We start from the raw sequence: 26,935 nt of genomic DNA, 5'->3' as shown, positions 1-26,935 counted from the left end.
ATGAATGATTAAAAAAATTAACACTCTTTCCTCCAGACTCTCAGTGTCTCAAACACCCCGGGAGTCCAATGAGCACCTTATTTCCAAGACGTGGCTGCAAAAGGGGCTCGGCTCATTTCAACTACCGCTCTCACGTTCATCTTACTGCCACCTCTGCCCCACAGACACGGAAAATGCAGCACTCCCCAGCTCTTTTTCAAATCACTAACCCCACCAGAGAGCGGCGGGGCTGTATTCTGCTGCCGGAGAGGTAGCCAAGATCTCAGCCAGCGGCACGGGAAACCCTTCCCAGGCCGGAGGCTCAGATCCTCCAAACCTCGCAGGACAGGACTCCAGGCTTCCCTCACATCACCACCTTAGTGCAAGTCTCTTCAGAGGTGAGATCTTGAGAGCACTCAAAGTCAAACCTCAACTAGTCTCATGACACCTCCAGTTTCTACAAGTGAGAATGTTTATGCTGCAACATTTTAAGCAACACAGGTCCGACTGCAGTGAAGTCAGCGTGGTATTGCTTGGAAAACACAACTCTCACCTTCCAGCAGAATACCAACTTCATGGCCACTAGGAAACATTCCTGGACACACAGTAAGCTTCCGTCCAGCATCTTTTTAGAACCAAAAAAGACAATTTAAAGTCTTTCAAGAACTGAATTCCTCTATTCCAGGAGCAAAGTGTGCTCCTTACTGTGACCTGTGAAAGGAACCATGAACATCTCGCTCCATGCAGCATTTTGAAACACCCTGTGAAGTCTTACCTACAAGTTTCAGCTTACCTGAAGAACCGTTTCCTAAATTGCACAGCGTGGGATCACCTCAGCACTTACCGAGTGTGACAGTCTGCTGCAATATTACCGTCGCAGCAAGCGGAAGACAGACAGACTTTTTGTGGTTTTACCCACACGGCACTTGCACCCAGGATGTGCTGTACCACTTCTCCCTCCCCATCACAGCAGGGCTGGTGGAACCCACAAGCGGTGAGGATCACAGCTCTGAGCACCTCAGGTTGAGATGAGCCTTCCAAGAGCAGACCTGTGTTTCACCCCGGCTGACAGAGAGCCACCGGCAGCTGACAGGGCAGGAAAGACAGGGCAGGACGTATCCTGGAACATGCACGTTCTCCAGAAAGCTTTTCTTTTAAAGCCAGTTAGTTATTAGGAATCATCAATGTAACATGCAAGGGGGGGACTGTCCAACAGGAAGGGCTGCAGCCTGTGCAGGGATTTCAGAGAATTCCCCAGGAGATGGAGGGCAGCTAGCCTGAATCTGGGCGCCAGGCGGAGAGTCCAAACACTCTGGATTCAGCTGCCCCAGCAGCAAGTCACATTTACACTTTCCTCACAACTGAGTCCTGCTTGTTCTCAAGAGTGATGGAGCTAATGGAAGACACGGACTGCCAGTAGGAAGCCTAAACATCCATTCTAATAAAAACCCCAAACTATTTATAAGCACACAGCTTTTCTAATGGGAAGATACCTTGCTCTCTGGCAGAATCCCAGAGCTGCTCAGAGACCTGCTCCCCCACCTTCCCCTCCCAGTTCACAGGGTACAGCAGGACCGAAGCCGTCTCCAAGCTGCGCCAGGACTGGGCCCGGGGAAGGAGGCTCAGTTTCACAGCTTCTCACTGTGCCCAGGACAAGGCAAGTCTGCCTAGTCAAAGCCCAACTACAGGGCTGTGGGCAGAGCCGTTCCCATAAGCTCTGAGCAAGAAGCCGTTGTAAGCACACAAAGGAAGCTCCTGCGTTGAAACCAGAGCCTCTCCCCTCTCACCAGCACTACGAAGGAAGAGGGTTTGACTCCTGATGCAGCTGGAAGCCACAGGAGTAGCACAAGGCAAAGCTGGCCACCATGCACTGGTACCAGAGCTCTGCTGAGTGACAAGAGCACGCTTCTGCCACAGCCCTGAGGTCTGCACCTCTCCTGCACACCCCCAGGAAAGAGCCAAAGCACAGCAGGGGTTGCTGCTCACCCGAGGCTTCCTCACCACTTCAGATAAGACTTTAGTGCCTGCAGTGCTGCAGTTCCTCTATCTGAAAAGCAGAGGTAAACAGCTTCCTGCCCAGACTGGCTCGTGCGAGGACTGGTCCTTCTGACAGGCTGTAATGCCCCCAGCCCGGAGGCCAGGCACACACCTGGATGGACCAGCCAAAGCAAGGGATTGCTGTTCCAGCACAGCTCCTCAGAGCTCCTCCTAGGAAAACCACGGGGGGCGGGGGCGAAGGCTACAGAGCACAATCAGGCCCGAGTCCAGTAAAGATGTTTATTGGCAGATGCTCTCGGACATCGTCTCTTCCAGCCCGGTGGGGCTGGAGGGGGTGGGGGGGGAAAAATACTGATTGTCCATGAGCACAACCCTCATGTCATTCCCATTGATCCGCTGAGTCACTCCTGTATTAACAGTTTTGACAACACTCAGGCCGCACAGGAGCTCGGACACGGAATACAAAACAAGAGGCGATGCGAAGCCTCTCCACGTACTGACACCAGCGGAGAGAAGCACTCGCAGGGCAGAATCCAGAAACCTGCTGAACGGCAAGTGCCAACTTCCTCCTCTCCACTCGCTCTTCTGAAGAGTGCTGCAACAAGAAAACCAAACACAAACCACGCTGCAAGGGCAGGAACACAGAGCTCCATTCAGCGCATCCAGAGAAACTGCCGGACAGAAAAACAGTCTCCCCTGCAAACCACCACCAACTGCACCCCAGTCGTTTTGATGCAAGTGCAAACCAGAGCGGCAGCTGTTTTTGCAAAGAAACTACAGAACTGATTTATAAGGCCTTACAGATTTGTGAGCTAACGAGAAGGAGATCAAATCCCGAGGCAGACTGGCACAGGAGGGCAGTCCTCTCTACAAGCTAAGGAGACAATCCCCCCCGGGGGGAACTGGGGGCTCCCCAAGCGTGCATACCCCCACAGACCTGAGAGAAGCTGCCACCAGCCAGGCAGAAGGTTGGGCTTAGATCATCCTCGTCTACCCCACAAGACTACAACCCACCCAGAGGGCCAAAAGGTGCTAAGCAGCGATAAAATCATCACCAAACAACGTTCCTATCTGTAACACACCAAATCAAAACAAACCCAACAAATCTTTGGCAAGTTCCTGACAGGAGTCAAGCCTACCCCGCCACAGAGAAGGCCTCTCCACAGGATCCCCATGGAGGCCTCCTGCCCTAATTTACAGCAATTCTTTTTCAGACGCACTGGCAAACACCAAACGTTTTCTCCAATCTGTTATATAAGGCACAATTTTAAAACTTCTGTGCTGGCAATGGGAAGATTGGGGCACGCTGCGTGTGGCAGGCTGACAGGACCATCCAGTTGGCAGATGAACTTACACACTCCTCAGAATTCATTTCCAGATATCCAACCACTTGTTGTACAAAAAGAAAACAAACGGATTTGTTAACGAGGCAACTTCCAAACACACTGGTGCAAACCACTCACATGCCTGCAGTCATTTTACACACTGTTTGACCCGTCCCGCTTACCTCTAGCTTGTTTAGAACGGGCTCATTTCATGGCAACTTGAAAGAGGCTTAACAAACTTTAGTTTTTAACTTCAAAAATACACCTATCGCAGCAGGTCTCCATCCTGCCCAGACCACAAGCCATTCCTCAAAAGAAAAGCCACCATCCTAAACATCCCTGAAACTTCACGTTATTTGCCACCCCCCGCCCTGCTCCCAGGTCCAAAAGCCTCACTCAGTTCCCTTCTGCCAGCCACCAAACAGAAGCCCCAGGCCTGTGGTAGCCCAGCTCCACAGGAGAGCTGCTTCTCCTCTGCAAACCTCTCTTCTCGGCTGCCTTAGGAACAGCTAAAGTCAGCTCCTGTCTGGTGGGGGCAGAAGGGGGAGGGTATTTTTCCTGTTTCTCACATTCATCCTCACCCGCTTTGCTAAAGAAAAAAAAAAAGCTATTTTAAATACCACATTCAGCACAGTCCCTTTCCCCAAATAAACACTTCCCAACCCCTCTGGAGGGAGGAAAGCCACATACAAAGGAGCCAACATCCTGCAAGGCTCCGGCTCCACCGGGCAGGCCAGGGCAGGGTGCAGGCCAGGGGGATACAACCGGGGAAGGCCCGACCCCATCCCTGCCACTGACCCGGCCTCAAAGGGGCCCTGGGGAGAGGGAGGGGTCGCGATCTCGGGTGGGCCCAGACCCTTTCCCCCTGTCTCTTATACACACGTTGCCTACAGCCTCCTGTACGGCGCAGGTACAGGGCACAGCTCCCCCGGAGAGGTCAGGCCTCGCTCTAGGGTACCCTATAGGGGTACGGCCCCCTATAAGGGACGGGTCCCACTGCAGGTTGTGCCCCACGGGGTATAGCACCAGTATAGCGACCCAGATCCGGTATAGGGCACGGTCCTTAGGGTGGGGTACAGCCCCACTGCAGGGAAAAGGCCCCCGTGTAGGGCACGACCCCACTATAGGGGACAGACTATGGTATACAGCACAGCCCTGCTATAGGGGACAGGCCCCAGTGTGGGGTGCGTCAACCCAGTTATAGGTGTCAGGCCCTAATATGTGGGCAAGCCCCCCATTAAGAGTACAGGCCCGGTATGGGGTACAGCCCCCAGGACAGCATACAGCCCTGCTATAGGGCCCCGGGCCTGCTGGGGCAATCTCTGGGGTGCAGAACTGGGTCTGGGGGGTCCCACAGAGGGGGTGTGGCCATGGTACTGGTGGACTAAGCCCTGCAGCCTCTTCCATCCCACCCCACCCTGTCCTGCAGGAGCAGAGGGATGCTGGGGGTCAGTTTTACAGACATTGAAGCCTTTTTGGGGACGCCAGCCTCGAGCAAAGCCATTGCCGTCCCTGCTGCCTCGCAGGGAGGTCGATGGGTCGGAGCTCCAGGCTGATGTGACCTGCTGGAACAGGTGGGCACACAGCCCCCAGTGCCACCTCCAAAAGCCTTTCCCTTTCTTCAGTCTCGAGGTTATTCTGATCAATCATTTGGCCATAAAAATTCTCTCCCTGCACTCACTTGACCAAGGAGGGCAGAGCTAGGAGAATCATTTCCTTCTTTTGTTGGCACAAGAGCCATCCCTGTTTGAGCCTTTCAGGGTAATGTTGGAGGGAGGGGGCACTCCTGTACGATGCTGCTGCTCTCATCTTCTTCACAGCATGAGACAGATTCACTCGCAAAATATTTTCAGGCAATGGGTAAATGAGTTTATGTGGTTTTGGAAAAAAAAAATCGGGTCTTCAGCCACCAACATCACCCCAAATACCTACTGCAGCATTTCCAGCTGCTTCAATTGATTCTCACACAGTTCCAGGGAAACACTCTCCCCCCAGCACTTGTCTAAAGTACTTCTCCCCTGGAGGTGTTTGCTTCTAGAAGAAAACTATGATTTTAGAGAATTAGGAAAATAAAATGAGCTACTCTGCAGGTAAAGCAACAGATGTTGCCATCCCATCTCCGTGCTGTGTCACGGCTCTCCTCCCCCTTCTCCCGGCTCAGGAGGGCAGCGAGGGGCCGTTGACCCCCATCCTGTCACAGGAGAGAATAAAACTGCCTCTGAAGAACCCGACAGCAGAGCCATCCTTCCCTTTGCTTTTTGCACCATCCCACCACCCTGCGCCACAGAAAGAAGCGATTTGAAGCACTCTGAGAACACACAAGTTGTTCGGACATTTGGCTTGAGAATTTAACCCATTCTCTGGAGCGGAACGGGGGAAAGCAAATAGTTTTGATTTTATTTCAAGTCGAATCTTCAGCAGTGAACACGTGATGTGCCAGGCGTGGTCTGCAGAGACCTGTACAGCTCATGCTACGGAATCAGCTCAGCACCAGCAAATTAGCAAGAAAAGCCAAGGAATTTCTGTCAGGAAAGCATCCAGCTATGAACCCTGCCCTCCTCCTGCGGGCATGAGCTAATTAGGGCTAATTCACAAGCAGACAACACAAAATGAACCAGTCTCAATCACGAATGGGAGAACGAGCTGCTTGGGGGCGGGCGGACGAAACCTTCATGTTCAGGGCCTGGGAAACTGAAGAGCGACAGAAACACATGAAAAACCAGACAAAAGGAAAAGCCAGACCCCTTGCAGTGTTCCATCGGATGCACCCCCCCAGGTGAAGAGCCCCCACCCCAATGCTGGGGACCCTGAACCTTTTGGGGAGTTCCTCAGGGTGGGGGGGGCTGAGCCCAGCTGCACAACCACCCCCTAGTCTCTACGCTTCAGGCTCATTCCTGATGAACCTCGCCCCATCCTCCTGCCAAGCCCCAGCTCTTGCGCAGCAAGCGTGGTGGAAGCGAACAACTTGTCGCTTCCAAGTGCCAAGGACCTGCCCCAGTAGCAGGTGAAGCAAGAGGTTAAAGCTGTGCCTTGTGCTCACATTTTTGAGGGTCTGGAGCAAGCGTTTGAGCGGAAGATGTTTCATCCTCGTGCTCAACCCATCACGGGCACAGCAGCGAGTGGCTGTAGAAAACCACTGCTGGTCAAAGCAAGATGCTGACGGCTGAGCAGGGGACACTGGACACAGGGAACCTTGGAGATAAGGAAGACATTGAGATTAGCAGATTTTGTATTGAGCAGTGGTGATGAAAACGTCTCTTTTAGGATTAAATATCTGCCATGGAGTGGAACCGGAGTATGAAGCCACAACATGGTAATTTGGGGCAATAAATTCAGCTACGTGCTAAATAGAGCGATTCAACTCACCTTTGCTGTCAAACAGCCCGTTTACTCCAGGGATAATGATTTCCTTCCAGGCAATAAACAGGAGAAGGCAGAAGCCAGCGCTGCAAGGGGTTGGTGTGAGTCTCTGCACTGCTGAGGAGAGGCCAGGAGAAAGAGCTCGACCCCAGCGCTCAGGAGATGCGACTTTCTCACCACCACCCACACCTCTGCTCTCCGTTCCCTCCTTTAGAAAATGAGAATAATGGCAGCACCTTTGGTAAACGCTTATCAGGCATCTGTAAGAGTACAAACCATAGCGTGCCACTCCCGTGCTGATCCCCAGCACAAAGGATGAGCTTCATCCATAAACGTGCTGTTCTTTTAAGGAAAAAACATGTGGTGGGAGACTTTGGAGGAAAATAGAGATTTCACCATTTCCCTCTGCCAGATAACTCCAGTTACCTAGGAACAGACACACTTCTCTAATGCGGCCAGTTCTTCTCATCAAGCACAGGATGAGCATTTATTGTCTTATGATCAGGAGAAAAAACACAAACAAAAACCAGAGCTCCACAAGTGACATGAAACATCGCACACATACACGCCACGTGATGCCGAACAAAAACCAGGAGCTAGGTCCAGGTTAATGGTGTTAAGAAGTCTTAAAAATCTAATGTAAACATTTAAAAACATAGAGGAGTCCAAAAAAATAAGCCACAATAGTTCAGGCAGCATGTTGAGTCAACTTTCTGGAATTACGGTTTCTGGCATCGAATTGGATAGAGGGGGGATGAGTGATGGCAGATCCCATCCAGAGAGGTTCATTTAAGCTCTGTAGCATCTCGGGCAGTGCGTGCTAACAGGGTGTGATTTTGGTGCCTGGCTCCAACCATTCTGGGGGGTGGGCTCCTAAATACCCCCTCACCTTCCATCAAGCATTTTCAACGTGCCTGAAGGTGGGTGCTTCGAAAGAGCTCCCCAGATTATCCAAGGGACAAAAAAACCCCAAAGAGAAACAGGACAGAGTCCCCAGCAATGCTTCTCCTCTTGGTTCCTTTGAAACCCTGACATGCTAAAAAAGGACAGACACCAATTGCTTTTGAACAATTTTGGCAAGAGGTTGAGGATGGCAAGGGGCAGGGCTGGAGGGAGCGCGGTACACGGGTGCACCACGTTCTGGCTTCCACACGTGGCCAAGCTCACGTTCAGCACTGTTAACCTCCCCTCACTCCCCTGTAGTGCAGTCGTATTTCCAGGGAGTTAATCAACAAGCAGTTCTTTTATCACTCTGATGGCAAGCGACAAAGAACATTTAAAATTACACTTGACACAAGACAAAGGCACCTAAAAGCTTGACAACGTGATCAGGTCGTGTTCTGTTAAGAAGGCTTCAAGCGTTCATACTTACAAGCACATTGCACACTCGCAAGAAAAAAACCCCTCGTGCTCAGGGCACGTTAAATAACCCAGACCCAGCAAAGGGCTGGTTCTGCAGCAGGGCATCAGTGTTGCTTGTAAACAGAAATTCAGGGAGGCTCTGCCCTCTGAGTCATGTTTGCTTTCGCTTTGGCCCTAGTAACAAAGGTGTCATGCAGACTCCAAGCTGTACTTCACCTAGTATTTACAGTATGACACAGAAAAAGTTAATAGAGCTAATGGGAAGTTCTGCAGGGATGATGGTGAAGGAAGGGTTCTCCTTCGTGAACTATTATTTTATTAGATAAGGCACATGTAGAGACGGTTTTCAAAAGATCACTTGCAAATCAGTTCCACCTAGCTAGGACAACCTCCCTATCCTTTTCCAGGAGCCAATTTTGTTTTCCAGCTACCCAGTGTGTATTTGGAGTGACTCCACTTACACCGTAACATCTCTGGCATCCCATCTGCCAACCTGCCAAGCCAGGCAGGCTCTGGGCCTGACCCGCCACGGGGTGCCCAACACCTCCCAAGTCTCCGCAGGGGAGCACTCTGTCCTTCACAGGATCATTGGCCAAAACTTTCAGAGATGAAGACTTTGAACACTCATTCCCTATAAAAATATTGGGAACTAACCTCCCAGTTTTTGACAGGTTTGAAAAAAATTCACAGCAGGCTGTTGAGGGAGAAGAAAAAACTGCAGCCTTTGCTGCCTGGATCGCTGTAGGACACAGGGGAATTGGATGGCTCAGGCTACAGCAGTCCTGACGTGCATGCACAGAATGGAGATGAACGATGAGATGGATGCCAGCTCTCAGGGAAAACAATCCCTCCCAACAGCTTTATCCTCTCCTCAGCTGATTCTCGGAGAAAGGCATGAATCGATCTCTTCCTCCTCGTACATGGAAGGGAAGTGCTACAGAGCTGCAGACCAGGTCTGCGCAGCTAACGACAGTTACAAGGACTAACGAGCTTTCCTTGGTCTACCAGACCACGCTGCAAAACGTCTGGATTTCAGCTACACTGGTAGAAGGCAGAACTAAAACTATTCACCGTAATAGAATCACTCCCAAACCACACTGAGGCCCCAGCACTGAGATCAATAGTTATCTTGCATCTGGTTACTGGTTGGGAGCCCGAAAGAAAAGGGTGTCCCAAGTGGGCAAGGTGTGTCCCTGGAGGGCATTTCTTGGCTCAGCACAAAATCTGGATGCCACACAAATGGAATTTAGATGGCATGGATATCTCGTGCTGTAACATGGTAAACATCACCCAGGTAGCCAGGTCCAAAGCCCAATGTCAGCCAACTTCTCCACAGTTTCCAGTGGGCTTTGAATCAGGCTTAATGAGCAATCATTAACTAAATGAGATGAATCTGCACCTTTGAAGCACACAGATCCAGCAAAAACTTTTGGCAGCAGGGAAAGCAAGACTTCTAGCATAACAATAGTCCTACCCAGGCAAATGTGGACTCGTGTGGACTTCACATCCAAACAACACTCACCCACAGCACGCACCGTTATCTAAAAGATTCTTCACCAGAGAGCGCAAGCAAACGAGGTTGTAGATTTTACAAGTACCCGATATCACTAGTACCAAATAATTTAGGTGTTGCGTTTCCCTTAAGAGTGGAAAAAATTCCAGATTATTCATCCAGAAGAGTAAACACCAGTTGCTACTAATGCTCTGATTGCGTTTGTTAGAGATGACTTGGCGGCGCACCGTGCACGTGATGAAAACTAAGCGGGGAGGCAGGAGAAGGAGCAGTCGTAGTGTTGTTCACCGTTGTGGGGAAGTCAAGCCTTTTTCACGTATGGTCATGAGAGGATTCCCTCAAGCAAGGGCAGCGAAGGGTTGGTTCCTCAGTCTGCAACAAGGCAAATACTGGTAACTCAACACAAACAAAAAAAAACCCTCTCTGATAAGGTCGTGCAGAGCTCTGGCGGTGGCAAGGGCTGACAGCACGTATCTTCTGCGGTGATGAGGAGACAAAAACCAAAAAAAGTCCCCAAGATGACTGGGGTGCTTAGGGGGGGAATGCAAATGATCTTTTCAAATAACAATAATAAAAGGACCAAAAAGAAGAGAATCCAGGCAGTTTGCAGCTGTTGCTGCTTAAGGCCATTGGTTTCCAGGGGGATAGTTGGGCACTGTGGGATACTCTGGCAGGCTGTTCCCAGAAAAATTGCTGTACTGGGCCTCCCTGCTGGGGGGGTTCCTCCACGTGCCGCTGTTCCACTCATCCTGAGCTTTCTGAAAGCTTCCACCACCCCCTCGGTAGATTTTATGTACCTAGTGGATGAAAGAGAGAAGAGGAGGAAAGTCAGCAACAGGCACCCACAACTCTTCCTCAGAAGAGCTATAGTCGCTTTGGTACTGTATTTGTTTCTCTCTCTGTAAAGAACTGTATTTCCAAGGAACAAAAGCACTGAAAGCATAATAATACAGTGAACAGAAGTGCAGATAGATAATATCAACCCAAGACTTGAACACACTTCAGCCACATGGCCGGGGTTCAGGTTGGGAATCCCCCAGCAAGGCAGCCAACTCGGGGCAGTGGGCTGAAACCTTGTAAAATCAACACTGCTGCTTCAGCAGGGCTCCTGTCCTCTCCTCTGCCATCGGTCTACCGAGGCTTTCCAGACAGTTCTACCTCCAAACCCTTCTCTCTGCAGAGAACCGAGGACCACTTCCCATCCTGCCACGCAGTCCCCACTGCAGGCCATCTCCAGGTGCTTCACCTTTACCACCAGTGACCATCCCAGTGAGCGAGGAAGCATTCCCCGAGTGACGTAAAGGAACATCAGACATGAAATGGTGACAACACTCAGCCCCGGCTGTCTCGTGTCATCTGGATTTGCCCTCTAGATACTCTGAGAGACACCATCTGACCACACTACAAAACCTTTAAAAGCCATGACGGCTGACAGCGGCTGCTGAGCCGCCTGTTCACATTACCGCAGTACAAAACGCGGATACTCCAAGTCAGGGACACATCTGAAGCACCTACCCTTAAGATGCAGATGAGCATTGCGACCACTGACATTGTAAACATCACGGCAGGAAACAGCATGAACACAGCAGCTGCAACATTGGTGCTAAAGAAAGTAATGGCTGCCAACCACCCGCTGGGGAAAACAGAAAGAAACAATATCATTACAGCTCTCTTTTTAAAGTGTCCTTATTATCAGAAAAAAACTGTTTACACATACCCAGAAATTGCAAGGCAGCTTTGAAACTTGAAAATAACGATGAAGAAAACGGACAGAATTAAATGCAGCTCAGGCAGGTATTTCCCCAAGACCTCAAGTCTGACTTGCCAGCATCCCTTGCTAATCTGGTCTCAGACCTTTAGAGGACAGCCAGCTGCACAGACTTTGGGAACAGAAGATTTATTCCTAAAGTGCTTTTGGTTGTGCAGGTCGTGCATCTAGAGACCAGACCCGGGACAGGGAACGTAAGGGCCCTCTGATTTACACCACGTCTCTCTTCCTTTCACAGCAATAACCAGGTAGGGGAGCTGGAGAGCATCAGCAGTTAAGAAAACAAAATGCCATATGGAGTGCTAAGACTTTCTATTATTTGTAGTTTCAGCAGGAGTTGCTCTCAAGTCTCTAGAGGCAAAAAGTTAAAATGCCATACCATTATAACGTAACCAGGGCCAGACACTAAAATGGTCCCATTTATTTTAGGACAACTCTCACAATACTTGCTCTATAGGCCAACAGTGAGTCATCGTGCACTGCTCACCATGTGCTGCAAATACTTTGTGGGCAATGCTAAGAGAGGATCAGATGAATCCTGAAACTGTCTGGTTAAATGATAAAAAGAAATGGACCTTGTAGGAAGGTGCTACAGAGAACAGGCAGGTGAAGATATCCAACTTCTGCCAATACAACAACGAAAACAGAACTGTGTACTCCAAGAGCAGATATAACTATGCCACAGAAGAAAACGGAAAGCTTCTTTCCACTCCACCCTGTACAGACTCCCATCCCTTCACAGAAACAGCCCATAGCCTGAAACCCTCCAGCACGGGAGCCGAGTGCTCAGCTGTAAGACTGTGGCAGCATCCTGCTTACCAAGCTCCCCATCCGGAGAAACCAATCGCCTGCAGGACTGTGAGAATAAACTGTGCGCCAAAGACGAAAAAAAAGGCCATAAAATTAAATGAGCTGTCCGACCTGTGAAGGAAGAGAGAAAGTTAGCGGGAGACTGGCACCTCGTGTTTGCTTCACGCTGATGTTTGACCCCATCACATCCAAACCCCTCCAATGTGGTGTCTCAGAAGAGATCCCTCTGCAGCTGTGTGCTTTGAAGCTGCTCCTCTTTCCCTGGCAGTGAAAGCACGCAGATCCAGGAATCATCAGCACCTAACCTCTTCCAATAAGCCTGGCTCCTGCTATTGCTCTACCAAAGCAATTGCATATATGATGACACCTGAGGAGAGGCGGTCTCCTGCAGAACAGAGAGCGCCCGAATCGATTCTCTGACCAAACATCGGAAGGCAGCACAGCCCGACACCTGTGCAGCTCAGCCACTGGCAAGTAGGCACAAGGGGGCTGGAACCCCAGCAGGCAGTTTCCCCATACACTAGAAGTGATCGCTGAGCATGAGAATTCCAGCTGGGAATGTCTCAGTGGCTGCTCGTCATCACTCTTCCACGCCCATGGTTACTAATGCAGCGCTGGGACATAACAGGAGGGAAAAAAGCCACAAGAGAAGCGGGTGATACCCTGTCTGGGGAAAAGCAGAAGTGTGCTTTCACATCTTTGCGGGCTCCACATCTTCAGGATGCACAAGTTCAGAGGGCCCTGAATATGTGAGGTCCTTTCATTTATGCAGGTGTTAACAGAGAGCATGGGTATGATCCCAGACGAGATGGCTGACCAGACACATTCACAGTCCATCACCAGGGCTGGGCACAGCACTATCTTGCCCGAGCTTTGGCTCTGCCACAGAACTGCAGCACATCTTTATCCCATTAAACCAGCTACGTCGATGAGCCAGGCATATCTAAAACTCCCAAACTATCGTTTTTAATGATACGAATGATTCCCCTTCTCTCAGGAACATAAAGGGCCCATGATTTACAGAACAGATTTACAGAAAACACTTCAGTTGCTTACAAGGCAGCTTGGTGCAAGGGGGAGTTTACAAAAGAACTCCAGTCATTCCCAGCTCCTGCTCAAACCCTGACAGTATTGAAATGTTATTTGAATTATTATTAATGTTTATTAGTATTATAATTCTAGCCCCCAAATGCCTGAAGAGGAGATGAGGGAGGCAGGACCCCAGGCTCTGGAGAGGTCAGTGCTGTGGACCCTGGTTGGTCTGAGACAAATGGAAAAGCCTCCAGCCAGACCCCTGCCACTGCAGGCCGTGTGTGTTGGCACAGTTACCTTCTATCTTTCAAAAGATGGCCACAGAGATGCTGTGAAAGAAATCTGCCAGCCCTGAGTATCCTCACGATCCTGCCTTCCAAGTATCACCTCAGAGTACAGCAACGTGAAAGAAATACTTCAACCATGGACTGTTCACAGTAGTGCCTATCATAATCCAATTAACAAGGATTAGGCTCGAAGCTGAGCCTTCAGACTTTTGCAACTATGACCTGAAAGGGCTGGAGAAGTCTTCATTTGGAAGGATCTGTGGGAATTAGCGAGGATACACAGAAAAGGTGATTTCTGATCCAGCTTTCTGGTGCAGATTTGCAACGGCTTTGCCGTAGCGCCAAAGCTCTGCAGCTAATTTAATTTTGGAGGCAGATGATGACGCGATGGTTTTACGAAAGCATCCTTCGCAGTACATGATGCCAGTGGCGAAGGGTTGCCTCTTCCCATAAAAAGAGCAAGTGGGTCTGACTTCTCCTGAATCCTGACTAGCTGCTATCCCACCAGAAACAGCGCTGCCCCACTGCAGTGTTTTACGAGGCTCTTCTACGACGGATGTCAAAGCCAATGATCTCTGGGCTTCCCAGTCTGTCCCTAGGGCTTATTCTTTTTTTAACTGTAGTCTTTACACAGACTAACCTCAGGGACCTTTCAGTATTCAGTTGCATAAACACAAACAACATTAAAGAAATAATTAGAAACGGTCCTTGTGAAGCCCAGAGAAGGTCACCAGGGAGGAGTAATTTTTCCCAGACTTCAGAATGGAAACTGCTCTTTGAACACAGCTCTGGCTGGCACCCGGAGACCCTTGGGTTTCTGAACTAGGGATGGGGACTAAACCCCAGCCCCAGAGGGCAACAGTTGAGAGTTGGCATTTTCAGGTCTTTTAAAACTTTCAGATGAATCCAACCCAGTGGCCTTCTGTTTCCATCAGAAATAATCCTCCCCTGTACTCCATGATGTAGTCACTGATGTTTTAAGCACCACCAGTGCATTAACTGCCCAGTGTCATTAGTATACAAAGCGTAAATTCAGAAGAGCATGTAAACAACTAATTTAGCATGTGCTAAAGAGATAGGATCCCACCTGTCAACTCTCATTTCTATCAGCTGCTTTTGCTGTTATCTAAACCAACTCATCGCAGAATCTGGTGAATAATCAAAACCCAGAGTATTCAGGTAACAGGGAACCAGAAAGAGCTTCTTCACCTTCAGAGTCCAAATCCCTGACTGGTGGGGGGGGGTCTGCTGGTGACCTGCAGAGTGACACTGGGCAGATCCTTCCCCTCCTCTCCCTGCATCAGGCTGGAAACTGCTCAGGACCTTCACAGCTCTGACAAGCATTATGCATTAAGGTCTGAATAATGCCTCATGATCCACAGCAAGCGTGAGCAAATGCAAATGATTATTAATTAAAGTGAAAATGTAGGATGGCTTTAAATATTTGTGGAGTTTCAGAAAGACTTGCTCCGGGGAACTGCTTTTATCTAAAAAGCAAAGCAGCCAAGCTCTCAAGTATCTAGAGACAAAAAACAGACGAGTTCTCAAAAACTAATAACTTAGCGGTGTTCCATCAAAATAAACCTCGATGAAGCTTTAGCAAATTAGTGTATGTCTTAACACTACACTGGTGTGAGGGTGCTGCTAAGCTTGAGGTATTTAAGTAAAATATGAATTTCATCCTCATGGAAGTGGCAAACTACTCACTGCTGCTCATCTCCAGTCCTAAACAGGAGACCCTCAGTCCTACATCTAGTATTTAAAAGTAGCCACATTCTTCTTAATCTAAAAAGTAAACAAGACATTCAGACATCAAGTCCTTAATCTTTATCCCAGACAGAGATCTCTCCATAGAAGCACTCCCCAGTAACAACACATCTCTCTCCCAGAGGAAACCAAACCAAAACCACCTGGTGGGCTTCCACTTACCGAAAGGCTTTGTACGCGGGTCGGAACCAGCAGACGTAGCCACAGGGACTGAAGAGGATAAGCCAGAGGATTGCCAAACCAAAATTGACACCGTAGCCTCCTCCGATCCACCACGCCAGGCAAGCAATTACATTCACCGCTAGTGTGATGCAGTAAACTGTGAAGAGGGCAAGGGAAAAAAACATGAGGTTGTGCAGTTTCACGTCTTCATGCAAAAAGGAAACAAACACCTGGGATTATAAGAGGAAGGGTCCACGCTGCAGTGGGAAACTCAAGCCCAATAATGCTCCAAGAGTCGCTGGTTCCTGCGTGACCCAGGAGCCGGCAGCACAGGCACATCCATCTCCTGAGGGAGTGCTGTGGCTAAGGGCTGAGGAAGCTCTTCTGGGACCTGCCAAAGGATGGGGAGATGGGTGGCAACCGGTGCAACCAGTACAAGACTCAGGCCAGTATTATTATGAATTCCAAGCAAGGTTCAATTCCCATTTGTAGCAAAACCCCTTTATGAGAGGAGAGGGGTGTAAACCACTACCCTGCACCCAGCCTTGGTGTGACTTTGGTCTCCACGCGCACCGAGGCTGCCTCAGGAGCTGTCACAGAGCCAGCACAGCGCCTTGCGGGCTCGCTCGCTGCTTCCCTGGGCCTCTGAGGGAGCCTGGAAGTCAGCTCCTGGGCTTGTAAGCGCTGCCCTGAGGAAGGGGATAAGCAAACTCCAATCAGGCTGAGAACACAGGACCACGGGGGCGGCTTAAAGGCCTTTTCACATCCCTGTTCCTGCCACTTGGATAAAGAGGAACAGTTGCCAACAGCCCCCGGAGCACACCAGCGCTGTACTAAGTAGACGTGCACGAAGTGACGCAGCTCTGCCCCTTCCCTGAAGCTCCCCACCACCGCAAAGCGGGGCTGCACGCTTCCCGGCTTTCGCAGGCTGAGCTCAGGCCCCGTGCCAAGGGCTCCCCGCTACCCTCCACACTCCCCTCTCAACACTCCAGGGCCTCCCTGCGACTGTCCTTGCGTGCCCCGGGGCTCCGGCAGTGTCGGAGAGGCTTAGCCCAATTACAAGCTCCTATTTTGGAAAACAGGTGGTAACACTTAAAAAACATTGCCGTAACCTGTATCGATTAGCACAGATAAAAAGTGAGAAGGCGGAGGGTCCAAACACAAAAGACCCTTCAGTAGCACCCGGTGACGAACAGTAACGCTCTGGGCCCTGGACTTATTTATTCAGTCAAAATTAACCCCCTGAATTTCTCTTCACCCACGGTAAGTGACATGCCCTGCCCATTCCTTGCTTCACTACGTGCTGTGGCTCTGCAGCACGCCTGCACATCACTGGCTTGGTCCTCCGGCCCCCTCCTTCCGAGCCTTCTCTTTCCTCCTCTTGGCACAGACCCACCTGCCTTCACGTAGCCTGGGGGCTGCTGAACAACTACAAAGTTTTGTGGTCATAAAATAATAGTGACAGCACAGTCGGGAGATTCTAGTGTGGAAAGCATCTGAACCCAGCTGCTGCTTCTGACACACAAATTACATGAGAGTTAAAACAAAACATTGTTTTACTGCAAAGAAAATTTCTTCTGAGTAGCTAACAACAAGGTTTTTACACACAATGGTTTGGATGTATCTTAATATTGAGGGGGAAAACAAGAATTTTAATTATTTAAATTTCATTTATACAATAATTAGCTGCACTTCAAATTTTCATTTTCGTAAGTCCTTTATTATCTAAAAGTTGAAAAAAAAATCACCAAGCCAGGAGGACTTATAAAGTTTTCAGGAACTTCTGGCTCTCCCTGCACATCGGGCAGGAGCTTGTTCTCCAGTAGTGGGAGCTCTGGTCCAGGTTTCCCCAAATCATCCACCTCAACAAAATGTTCACATCCAATTACAAGCAATAACCATTCCACCTTCTAGCAACGACTTTTGCGTTTCTATTTTTAACGCCGGCCTTTTCTCGTTTACCCCTTTCCCTTCACGTGTGTGCGTCTCTCTCCATCCTGCCCCAAAGAGTCGGGGAGACCCCAAAAGGAAGCGTGCTGCGGATGGGAAATTGAAAGTTTCTGGTGAAAACGCCAGGTCTCCTCAGCCGTGCCTGGACTAGTTGCCCAAACGGCTGGCACCTTTCCAGCCTGCCATTAACTTGAATGAGGGACGCTTTGTTTAGGGAGAGTCGCACAGACAAAGGCAGCTTTACAGCACGCAGCATTTAACCAGTTAGTCTGAAGGGACAAGCAGTTTCTTCAGGCAAGAAAATTACAGAGCTCATTTCAGCGTCTCTAAATAACGAAAGAACAATGGAGTGATAGAATATGCTATTATTTATGCACACAAATCTCTCTCATACACACATCCTATGCATCTGGAAGAAAAGCCACGCCACCAAATGCCTATCTGGCAGAAAACAAGCTTTCCCTCAGTGAGAAGGGGTAAATAGGATGACAAGCATTTGGGGGAAAAAAGATAAGGGAGGCAAAAAGATTTTTAATCTTCCAAAGCATTCCCTGCGGTTTTCTAGGCCTGCCACACAATTTTTTCATCCGATTTCATTCCTCGGAGAAGAATGGTCAATTTTCATTACTGACTTTTGAATGGCTAAGCCAGACAACACAAGCCCAGAGCCAGGAGGTCTGTTCATAGAGAATATCAGCAAATCACCAGCTGTGACCAAGAGGATCAGCGCCCTTCTCCAGCAGGACGGGGAACATTTTGCAGGCTATGGACAGCTAAGGAGGAGACAGCATACGGCCAGAAGACACTGCTTCCTTTGGGAAAGGGAAATCTGTAGATGGCACAACAAGGGGGAATTTTAGCCTTCCTATAGCAAGGTGGGGAGACAGGTAGCAAGCATATGGGCCACATTTATTTTCTTGCCTAAAAATCTCCTATTCATCTTAGTTTAGGTGAATTGGGAATTACTTTAAGAGGGCTATTTTGGGGAGTAAAACATCACTTGACACTAATAAAGGTATCAAATGCGGTCTGCTTTTTTCCTTCTCAAATTTACTGATAAGACTTTTCCAGCACTGATTCTCTTTAACAGCAGCTCTGCAGCAAAGATTCAAGGCACAGCAGCTTAAAATTTGGGCGTAAAGTTATATTACAGTATGTGAAGATTAATCATTGTTTCTCATCAGCTCTTTGCAGTCAAAACTTTAAAGCACAAAGTCACTGAGATCTATGTTTTTTCACCACACCCACATGTTTTCCCAGCACAGGTTTCTTATTTAACTTACAGATCCATACGTGGTAGATTCTCTTCACCAGAGACTGATAATCGATGGGAATCTCATCGGCAAAGTTCTGGTAGAAGCATGGTTTCAGAGGGATAAACTTGGGTAACGGTGGGAAGTTATTCACCTTTTCTACAACACAGAACACAGATATCAGCTGAATGCAGAAACACTGAGCAAGTGTCATACCCTCCACACCTCCCCAATACACACCTGGGGACCCCTGGGTCCAGGAGACTCGCAAAAATCAAGAGAAAACCACCGCTGGCTGTTCATACTGCTGCAGCACATTCATCCTCACCTGGACACCAAACGTTTTGTTCTCCTTCCTCAGCAGTGGGTACAACATTTAAACTAGCACACGTGAAGTTCAGAGCGAGGAACAGAAATGAGCTAGTAACACATGGATCCGACACCTTTACACATCAGTGTAAAGTTGTGCGAAAGGCACCGCACGATAAAAACCTTAAAATAAGCTCCAGGATGAGGTTCCTCGGAAAGAGGGGAGAGGCCAGCAACGTCTCAGGGAAACAGGCTGCACAGAGGTTTAGTTACAACCTCTCAGAAAACCAAAGCAAGAGGAAAGGCTGGCGATTGTGCAGACAAGATTTGCCTTCAGACACAGGCTCTGAGTAGGTGGGCTTGCTGGCACATGGACCAGGCCTTAGGACCTGTAGTAGGTGTGTCCTTGTGAGGGTAAGGAAGGGTGACTTTGGAAAGCATCTCTCAAAGTGGAATTCAGAACTTAGCTATCATCCAGTTCATGGAAGGCAAGACAGACATCAGGGATGATTTCCTTGTGACACGACTCATGAACATACCCTTTTTTCTTTAAAAGTCAAGTTTTGCCTGTAAGGTTATGGCCCAGGAGAAAAAAAAAAAAAACACCAAAAAACAAAAACCAAAACCACCTTACCTTGGAAAGAAATTATGTTTTTAAATCAAGTAATTAAATGCCTAAATCTTCTGCATTTAAGGTGCTGTCCAGACAGCTTCCAGACAGCTGCACAGATTTGTCTGTATACATGCGTGTGCCTGGATGTGCGTTTCTACATGTTTGGGAATGTCTCCTCTTGCCTTCCAGTGCTGATTAAAGTTTGATTCCAGGGCATTGTGACTAATTGTCTCTAGTCTACTTCAGCCCCAGTAAACAGAATTAAAAACAACCAGAGGAAAAGATGAAGAATGTCCTGGGAAAATCTCCAAATGGCACAGAAGACGAGAGGAAACGTCTGAACAAGAACTGTCAGCACAAGAGTTCCCTTTCTCTTGCCATTATCTCCGAGTGAGAAGACATTTTGCAGGAACAGCTTCTTAACTTCATACGAAGGTTGGCAGGGAGGAGACTAAAGTCATGCTTTAGGAAAGAAAAGGCTCTACTTCATGCAAAGGAAAGGCACATTCTGACACAGAAAATATGGTGAGGATAATGCCCCCTGTAAGTACATCAGAATTAAACATGGAATAATGTCTGCGGTCACCAGCCCAGCTTGAGTTTTCCTTAGAAACATTAAGCCTTCTGCCCCTCCTCACCCATCTCTGCTAAATGCATTTTACATTAAGCTGAAGCTGGTGGAAGTTACTGGTTAACACCTGCTGCTGACCCCATCACATGCAGTGCTGATGTCCCACGGCTGCTTTCAAAGTCCACAGGAATTTGGACTTCTTAGCACTCGTTTTTTTACTTGCTATAAGCACCTAACGGGCTTCAGCAGCCTGCAAAAGGATGTAACAACGCTGGATCAAAGGAAAGGAAGCGGGCACTGCTTTTAAAGCTAAAGAGATAGCTCTCTAGGGAAGTCAGTAAGAGCCAGATTAACTGATCACAGGATCACAGTAAAAAAAGATTCTCTAACAATCTTCTTTTTTTTTTTTTCTAGGCATGAGGAAAATTTTGTTTTCGAAAGCAGCTAGTTACTTTGGTTCCGCTCTCTTCCATTTTCTTTCTCCTGCAGTACAGATCTGTCATGGGCAGTAGAGTTGCTGCCAACCTCTAGTGCAGAAATCCCCAAATGGCGGGGCCAAAACCAACTGGCCTGCTGGGCACCAGCCACTGCAGTTTGTCATTTTTCAAGCTCACAAAATACTCCAAATACTTCCACACTTGTTTGCTAGGTACACAAAGACTGGGATTACACCTCATCTATGCTGCTGCCTGGCTCCAAGCAGCCAGATGACCACTTTCTCCCACCCAGTGACCCTGTAGTTTCCGACTGTTCTGGGTTACTTCCCAGAGCAGACAAAAGAAATCAAATGAAAATATTCCCTTTCATGTCTGACTGCAGAGCCTGGAGTGCTACAGCACTCCCCTCAAGGCTAGGATCAACACATTAGATCAGCAAGCACAACCCATGCTTTAAAAAAACCAAACTGTGTTACCAATGAACAGCAGCTGGATGGAAGTCCCAGACTTCCTCTTATTTTAAAGAAGTTGGGAGGAATTTTGTTATGAATTTCACTATAAGTAAAATTAAGGTGTATTAATATCAGTAGCATACCTAGGAATGCTGTGGGAAGCTGTTTAGCCTCTGTAAGGAAGGAATTAGTCTCGTGTACTTTTTTGGGAATAAAGTCCATCCTCTTAAAACTTCCAGACGGGTCACACCTGAGCCCTTATCCTTAGAACAGTAACCTCAGCTGACAAATCTAGCGGATACAGCGTAAAAGTGAACGTGACCAAAGGTAAGAAAAAGAGAAGTAGCGGAAGAGCTTTAGGGATCACTGAGATCTCAGGAAGGGACGCGTTACAGCCATCACAGCATACTGAAAAACATTCTCTGAAACCGTTCTCCCTGTATCGCCGTATTTTGAGGCGCTCTTACCTGCCATTTCTATGAGGAGTGTTCCCTGGTGAGGTTTCTGACAGATAGCAACAGATCTATTGGAGAAAGAAAATCAAGTCAGCACATATCACTAACCAGCACCCAAGGGAACCTCCTGGAATCGGGAGCATCTCCTGCACAGCATCCACCAGGCTGTGAGCCTGGGGTTCCCACCACAGACTGCTCCTCTCCCACTGCCCAGAGTAGGCACGCCGGAGCCTTACAGAAAGGATCACGATGCCTCCTTGTTCATACGAAGCTCCACCTGGTACCATCTCATTCAGCACAACCCCGCTGTCAACCGCTTTTAAGGCTTGTATTATCCGGTGGCAAACAAACATGCTCTTAGCGGTACCTGGCAAAGGCCGAGGATGCACGGGGAGCCGCTGCCAGAACACACGCACCTTCCTGCTGCGCCAGACAGCAAGCTGGGACAGACAGGTCTGGGAGGGACCCAGCAAAGCGCAAACATCGGAAGAGAAATTTGTCCGAGCTCACCAGATTTAGTGCTTCATTTAGGTGTTGAGATGATTTGTTGGCTCCTAGCTCTGCGGACCTTCCCAACTGCGGAAACAGACAGTCACTGTTAGCTGTGAAGTAAACTGCTATTTAAAAAAAAATAAAATAATCAGCCGGTACACAAACCCCGACATTCCTCATTATTTTAACAATTCTGCACAACCCTTCTTAAAAAGCAGATTTGTTCTTCCGGTTACCAACACTGAACGTGACCGTAATTCTGGAACAATCAAATCCTGTGAAGTTTACTCGGTGTCAAGCCCTGTTGCTGATTTTGGCAACATCTGATCACACAGACGAAAGCTGCAGAGGGGTCTGTGCTGAGCTCTGATTCTACCCCTCCTTCGTTAAGGGTAAAAACACCACGTGCCCCTACCTGCAAATCCCAGAGTGGAAACACAGAATACAAAACAACCCTCTAAATCAGCACCGCAGGGCCTGACGAGCATTATCAAGAAGAAAGGAAGTCTAAACTAAAAACTGCCCCTACAAAAACACAACAAACACCACATGCTGCTGCCAACGCTGACAGCAACCACGGTACCGAGGTTAGAATAGCTGCACTGTATCCAAAGCCCTCGGGATTTACGGCAGCTCGTTTTCCCTTTTCTGCACCTCTGTGCTGTGCTCCTGCCTGCCCCGTGGATGGTCTGGAGGTTGCAGAGTTTATACTGGCACAATTATTTTGCTGGGGTTGCATTTGCTTTCCATTTTAATTGAGCTCCTCTAGTACAGTCCTTGGAGACAACAGCACTCTGATAAGAAGTAGGACCCGTACAGGCAGCTTATTCTTCCTGTATATAGAGATGCAGCTATATACAAGCTTAACTACATCTACATAGAGGAGAATATCATATTATATTGCCTGTGCCAGTCTAAAGAGAGCAAGAGTGTGACCAGGAAGGCTATGCCACTTGTGAGCTGCTCAGGGCTGGGACTCCGTGGTTAAACTCTTGCATATATATATATTTATATATTTATATATATAAAGCACCTATCACCATATTGATAAACATTCTTTGGAATTGCTCGGACAGCAGAGATAAGGAGTCCCATTGCAGCTGAAGCCTCTGGGCTTTCCCAAAATACAGACACGACCCATTGTCTGACGGGCATTTTATAACTTAAGATTTAGAAATGGAAGCATTTTTGCTTTGCCTCTTTTAAAATATGTGAAAAGAAAATAAAGTATGAAGACGGTTAAGAAAAACAGCTAAAACGTCACCTCACCCATTTGCAGCTGCTCTCAGCCGAGATCTGTAAATTTTCAAGGAAGAACATATGACACACAAACACCAGTTATGCTAAAGCACTAAGAGAAAATAATCTTTCACTGGAAGAGGAGCAAATGAGTAAGGTCCACCTTCAGAAGAGGATGTACTTCAGTGCCAGTGTCTTACAGCTGCAGAACAGTGTGAGGCATCAGTCTGTTCTCTGGAAAAGGGACCAGAAGGCAAGACCAAGGGAAATATTCCTGGCATGATGGGGGCATCGTGGCCAAACAGTAGCTCTTGGGTGCCCTCCCTTCTCAAGGAAACAACTGTGGTGCAGTTGAGTGGCTTTAACTCAAACAAATGAATAAAAAAAAAAAAAGAGAACAGAGAAAGCAGCATTCCGGTGATCCACTCACTTGTTGCCTGATCCATCTGTTCTCATTTAATTTCCTCATAAATCTCACCCATTGTTTAATGCTTTGAAGACAGAGATGGTCCTTATGGGTCCCTTCCAACTTGAGATCTTCTATGATTATCATGTAAAGAAGCTATGCGTGAAACCACCAAATATTCCACTCATTGGCAACCTTTGCTTTTATGGGTAATCTCACAGAAGTTCCTGGACAACCATTGCAATTTCCCTATAGAAAGATGTGTTTTGGAACCACAAAGCAGCACTGTGAATATTTCTTTTTGCAGCTGAATAATCAGTTCCTGAAATGCATCAACCTTCCACGGGTTCAGCTGCACTGAGACCCCAGCCCAGCTCCTGGTGAAAGGAAAAGGAGCGTTCCCCCACGGACACCTCAAGCAGCAAGCTCAAACCTTTTGCAGGCCTGAACTCAGACTCCAGGATCCAACCCCATGATATTTTTGTTCAGTGCTCTGCGATACACTTCCACAGGAGTTGCCGTTTCCATACCTCCCTGGCTCATCACTTAGCTTGGGCAGGATTTTTGCAAACTCTTAACTGCAGGGCCTCAAGGATAACAGGGCTCAGATGTAGTCAGGGAAAAAATCCTGTGTCTAGTAAGTGATGATGTTGCTCAGCTTGGATGGCCAGTGGCTAAAACTCCTTGAGGAGGAAAATTTCACTGCGCAGCCTAAATATTCTCAAGTCAAGCTCCAGTTGTGGGATCCTGGCATAAGGAAATAGATTTGCAGCAAATACAGATAAACAGGTACATAAACAAGCGTACTCAACCTCGCGTGAATTTGTGCAAGACAATACATACGAATAAGCTCTATTCACTGGAACATTTTCAGTTTAATTGAGACAAAACCCAACATCCTGCCCTCCACTGCAGAGATTCCTTCATACATAATCTTACTGTTTGCGGAGGGAGGAATAAAACCACACATGGTAAGGAAACCACAGCGTGAAATGAACTTCCTTTTTCCACTGTGCTCATCCGCGGTCAGTGAATAACTCCAAAGTTTACAGTCACGTGGTACGTGACTCACAAGAGCCCACTGGAGACAGCGGGAGCTTTTCTTCATCAGTGTTTCAAAGACAAAAATGCCCTGTGTCATTTCAAGAGACAGCATCTTCCTTTTACGCCAAGACACGTATGCAAGCAGCACTGTTTTTCTAGGCGGACAACAACATAATTACTTTGAATGCAACTTTAGCGTGAAACGTGTTTCACCATCTCAGATTAGGGAAAATTTTGTGAAGGTACACCTGCAGCAAACTGCTTGAGGCACATTATGTTACTATTTAGTCCACTTGTTTATTCTGCCTATATTACAGTAACTAGTTTTAAAAGTTTCAGTTGTTTTTCACTACTTGCTCCAAAAAGAGAGAAGGGTGGTAGGGGAAATAAATAAAACTCACAGGACACCAGCTCCTCTCGTGACATCTGCAGAGGTCCCAGCCAAAGCCAGAGGAGCCCAACATCCTAAGCTTTCCATCTAGCAAAATTCACCAGCTTCTGAAGTTTTGCTTTAGGGCATTTTCTGTACTGCTCTTATATTTCCATTCTGATGACTGTAGCGAGGCTGAGAGTTTCTATGCAGGCCTGTACTGAAGGGTTTAATCTAGAGTACTCTGCCAAAAGCAAATCGAGGGGCAGGATCCGTATATAACAGCAACGGCAGAAGAACACGCCAACATTCCCTCATAAGACAATTAATTTAACAATTAGAGCACAAGCAGAATGAGAAGACGTGGGAACAACGCACATCTGAAAGCGGTTCAAGCTTACCCCTCTGGTGAGGGTTATCACCAGAGTGCAGGCTCTCTGAAGTCACTTCACCCTGCAAGCCAGGAGACCCCAGACATTTCAGATGAGAAAACGGCCTAAAAGCAAGGACAACCCGCAGGGATCTGGGAGACGTGGATTTGAATCCACCAGGCTCGGAGGGAATCAACACAGTCTCCAGTGTTCCCGAGACAAAGCAATGTCTTGCTCTCGCGCCTCTGCAGTTGCATTTAAAAAGGAAGTGGTGACTCCGCACTGGTTTTAAGAGAAAAAGCTGGGTTTGAGTCTTGTTCAGTTGCCCAACTCTTATCAGGAACTTCCCAAAGGGCCTGAGGCTGCAGAGGTCACACTGCAAGGCACCAAAACGCTTGGCTCAGATTTATGAACCTAGACTTTGTACAGCTGATACAGTTTGTGTCTGATAGTGTTTCCTCTCCCCGCCACACACTGCCAGCCCATGTGGAGCAGGACACTGCCCCTTCAGCAATGCCAGTGCCATGCCTGCAGTGCTCTGCCTCTAATTAGACAAGGTGTCAAAATCGGTCAAAAAAGTAATTCCAAAAGCCGACCAGCACGACCAGTGAGAATGTGGAAACTATGGAAGCACTGCTGTTGAGGAAATGCACAGGGAACAATAAAGTTAGCAAAGGTTAGCCTCCTCCCACGTCAGTCCAACATACAGATCCAAGGTACAGGAACCTCTCGGGGACTCCTGGCTGTACAGGGCATTTTGCTCCCCCCTTTTCCCCCATCCTGGAGCTGGTGAGAAAGCGCAATCGGAAGCAATTCCCCTCAGGTCTCTCCCAGCCTGTTTACAAAGCCATATCTATTGCTCCAGCAGATGGGCAGAAGCCTTAATTTAGGTACTACCGAACCCGCAGCAGACAAATATTGACTTTGGCATGTCCACTGCCAGAAGTAAAGCTCAGCCACTCAGGGGCAGCACCACAGAAGGTTCAAGAGGAAAACAGAAAGCACAGAAACACATGTGTTCAGGGCACAAGCCTATTTCACTGCTTGTCACCTACTCAGACTAACTTCACACAGGAGACCTGGGCTGCAGACAGTAGCAACAACATTAGTTGGTCAAGAAAAACACTAAAAAGCAGATAAATTAATCCATCAGTTACCTGCTTAATTTCTAACTCACCGCTCTCTTCATCACAGGGTCAGATAAGTTTTCTGCACTAGTTAATACTGACAGAAAAACTAAGGCCAGAGAGGAGGAGATAAACCTACAATGTCCACGTCCTGTCTTTATCAAGGTCAATATGTGAAAGAGCTGGTACCCAAACCACACACATCAAAAAGCTTCAGCCTTGCTCCTCACAGTCCCTGGAAACCCACTTACATGAATTTCCCGAGCAGGAGCCGTGCAACTGGCTGGTGCTCACCCTGCCCCGAGCACACCGGCCTCGTCCCCTGGCCCTGCCCTGCGCTCCCCTGGAAGCCCCCGAGCACCAGCCCTGGCAGACGTGTCCCGGCCGGCTCCCCCCAGCCAGCCAAGGCAGAAAGCAGCCGTGAGAGGCAAATTCCCTCAGGGAGAGGACGGAGGGCACAGCTGGGGCTGTCTCTTATACACA

The 26,935-nt window shown here is 48.3% G+C and overlaps 1 protein-coding gene across 4 annotated transcripts; it reads right to left on the bottom strand.

Moving 5' to 3' along the window:
• Window positions 1–7,118: 7,118 nt before the first annotated feature.
• SCAMP4 (secretory carrier membrane protein 4) lies at window positions 7,119–26,883 on the bottom strand. 4 transcript variants are annotated; one of them, XM_026865220.1, is made up of 8 exons: window positions 26,704–26,883; window positions 21,914–21,979; window positions 21,416–21,471; window positions 18,597–18,725; window positions 15,364–15,520; window positions 12,125–12,226; window positions 11,053–11,170; window positions 7,119–10,334 (listed from the first exon to the last, which is right to left on the bottom strand). In XM_026865220.1, the coding sequence occupies exons 3-8, from the start codon at window positions 21,420–21,422 to the stop codon at window positions 10,158–10,160; spliced, it is 690 nt and encodes a 229-aa protein (XP_026721021.1). In that variant the 5' UTR covers window positions 21,423–21,471; window positions 21,914–21,979; window positions 26,704–26,883; the 3' UTR covers window positions 7,119–10,157. The 4 variants fall into 4 exon arrangements, with proteins under 4 accessions (XP_026721021.1, XP_026721023.1, XP_026721022.1 ...); XM_026865222.1 differs by lacking the exon at window positions 26,704–26,883 and adding an exon at window positions 25,356–25,380; XM_026865221.1 differs by lacking the exon at window positions 26,704–26,883 and adding an exon at window positions 22,479–22,502.
• Window positions 26,884–26,935: the final 52 nt, after the last annotated feature.

Source organism: Athene cunicularia, assembly GCF_003259725.1.
Source record: "Athene cunicularia isolate RWA chromosome 28 unlocalized genomic scaffold, athCun1 chr28_part2, whole genome shotgun sequence".
NCBI classification, from domain to species: Eukaryota; Metazoa; Chordata; class Aves; order Strigiformes; family Strigidae; genus Athene; species Athene cunicularia.
Note: the sequence above shows the minus strand (reverse complement) of the source record. Positions and strands in the feature narration are given on the sequence as shown.

What these genes read in the sequence shown, in the direction of transcription:
- SCAMP4 (XM_026865220.1), bottom strand. An exon ending in AATCTACCACGTATGGATCT is followed by an intron (nt 15,521 to 18,596) that starts GTAAGTTAAATA and finishes CCCTCTTCACAG; the next exon opens with TTTACTGCATCACACTAGCG. An exon ending in CCCGCGTACAAAGCCTTTCG is followed by an intron (nt 12,227 to 15,363) that starts GTAAGTGGAAGC and finishes CTTCCTTCACAG; the next exon opens with GTCGGACAGCTCATTTAATT.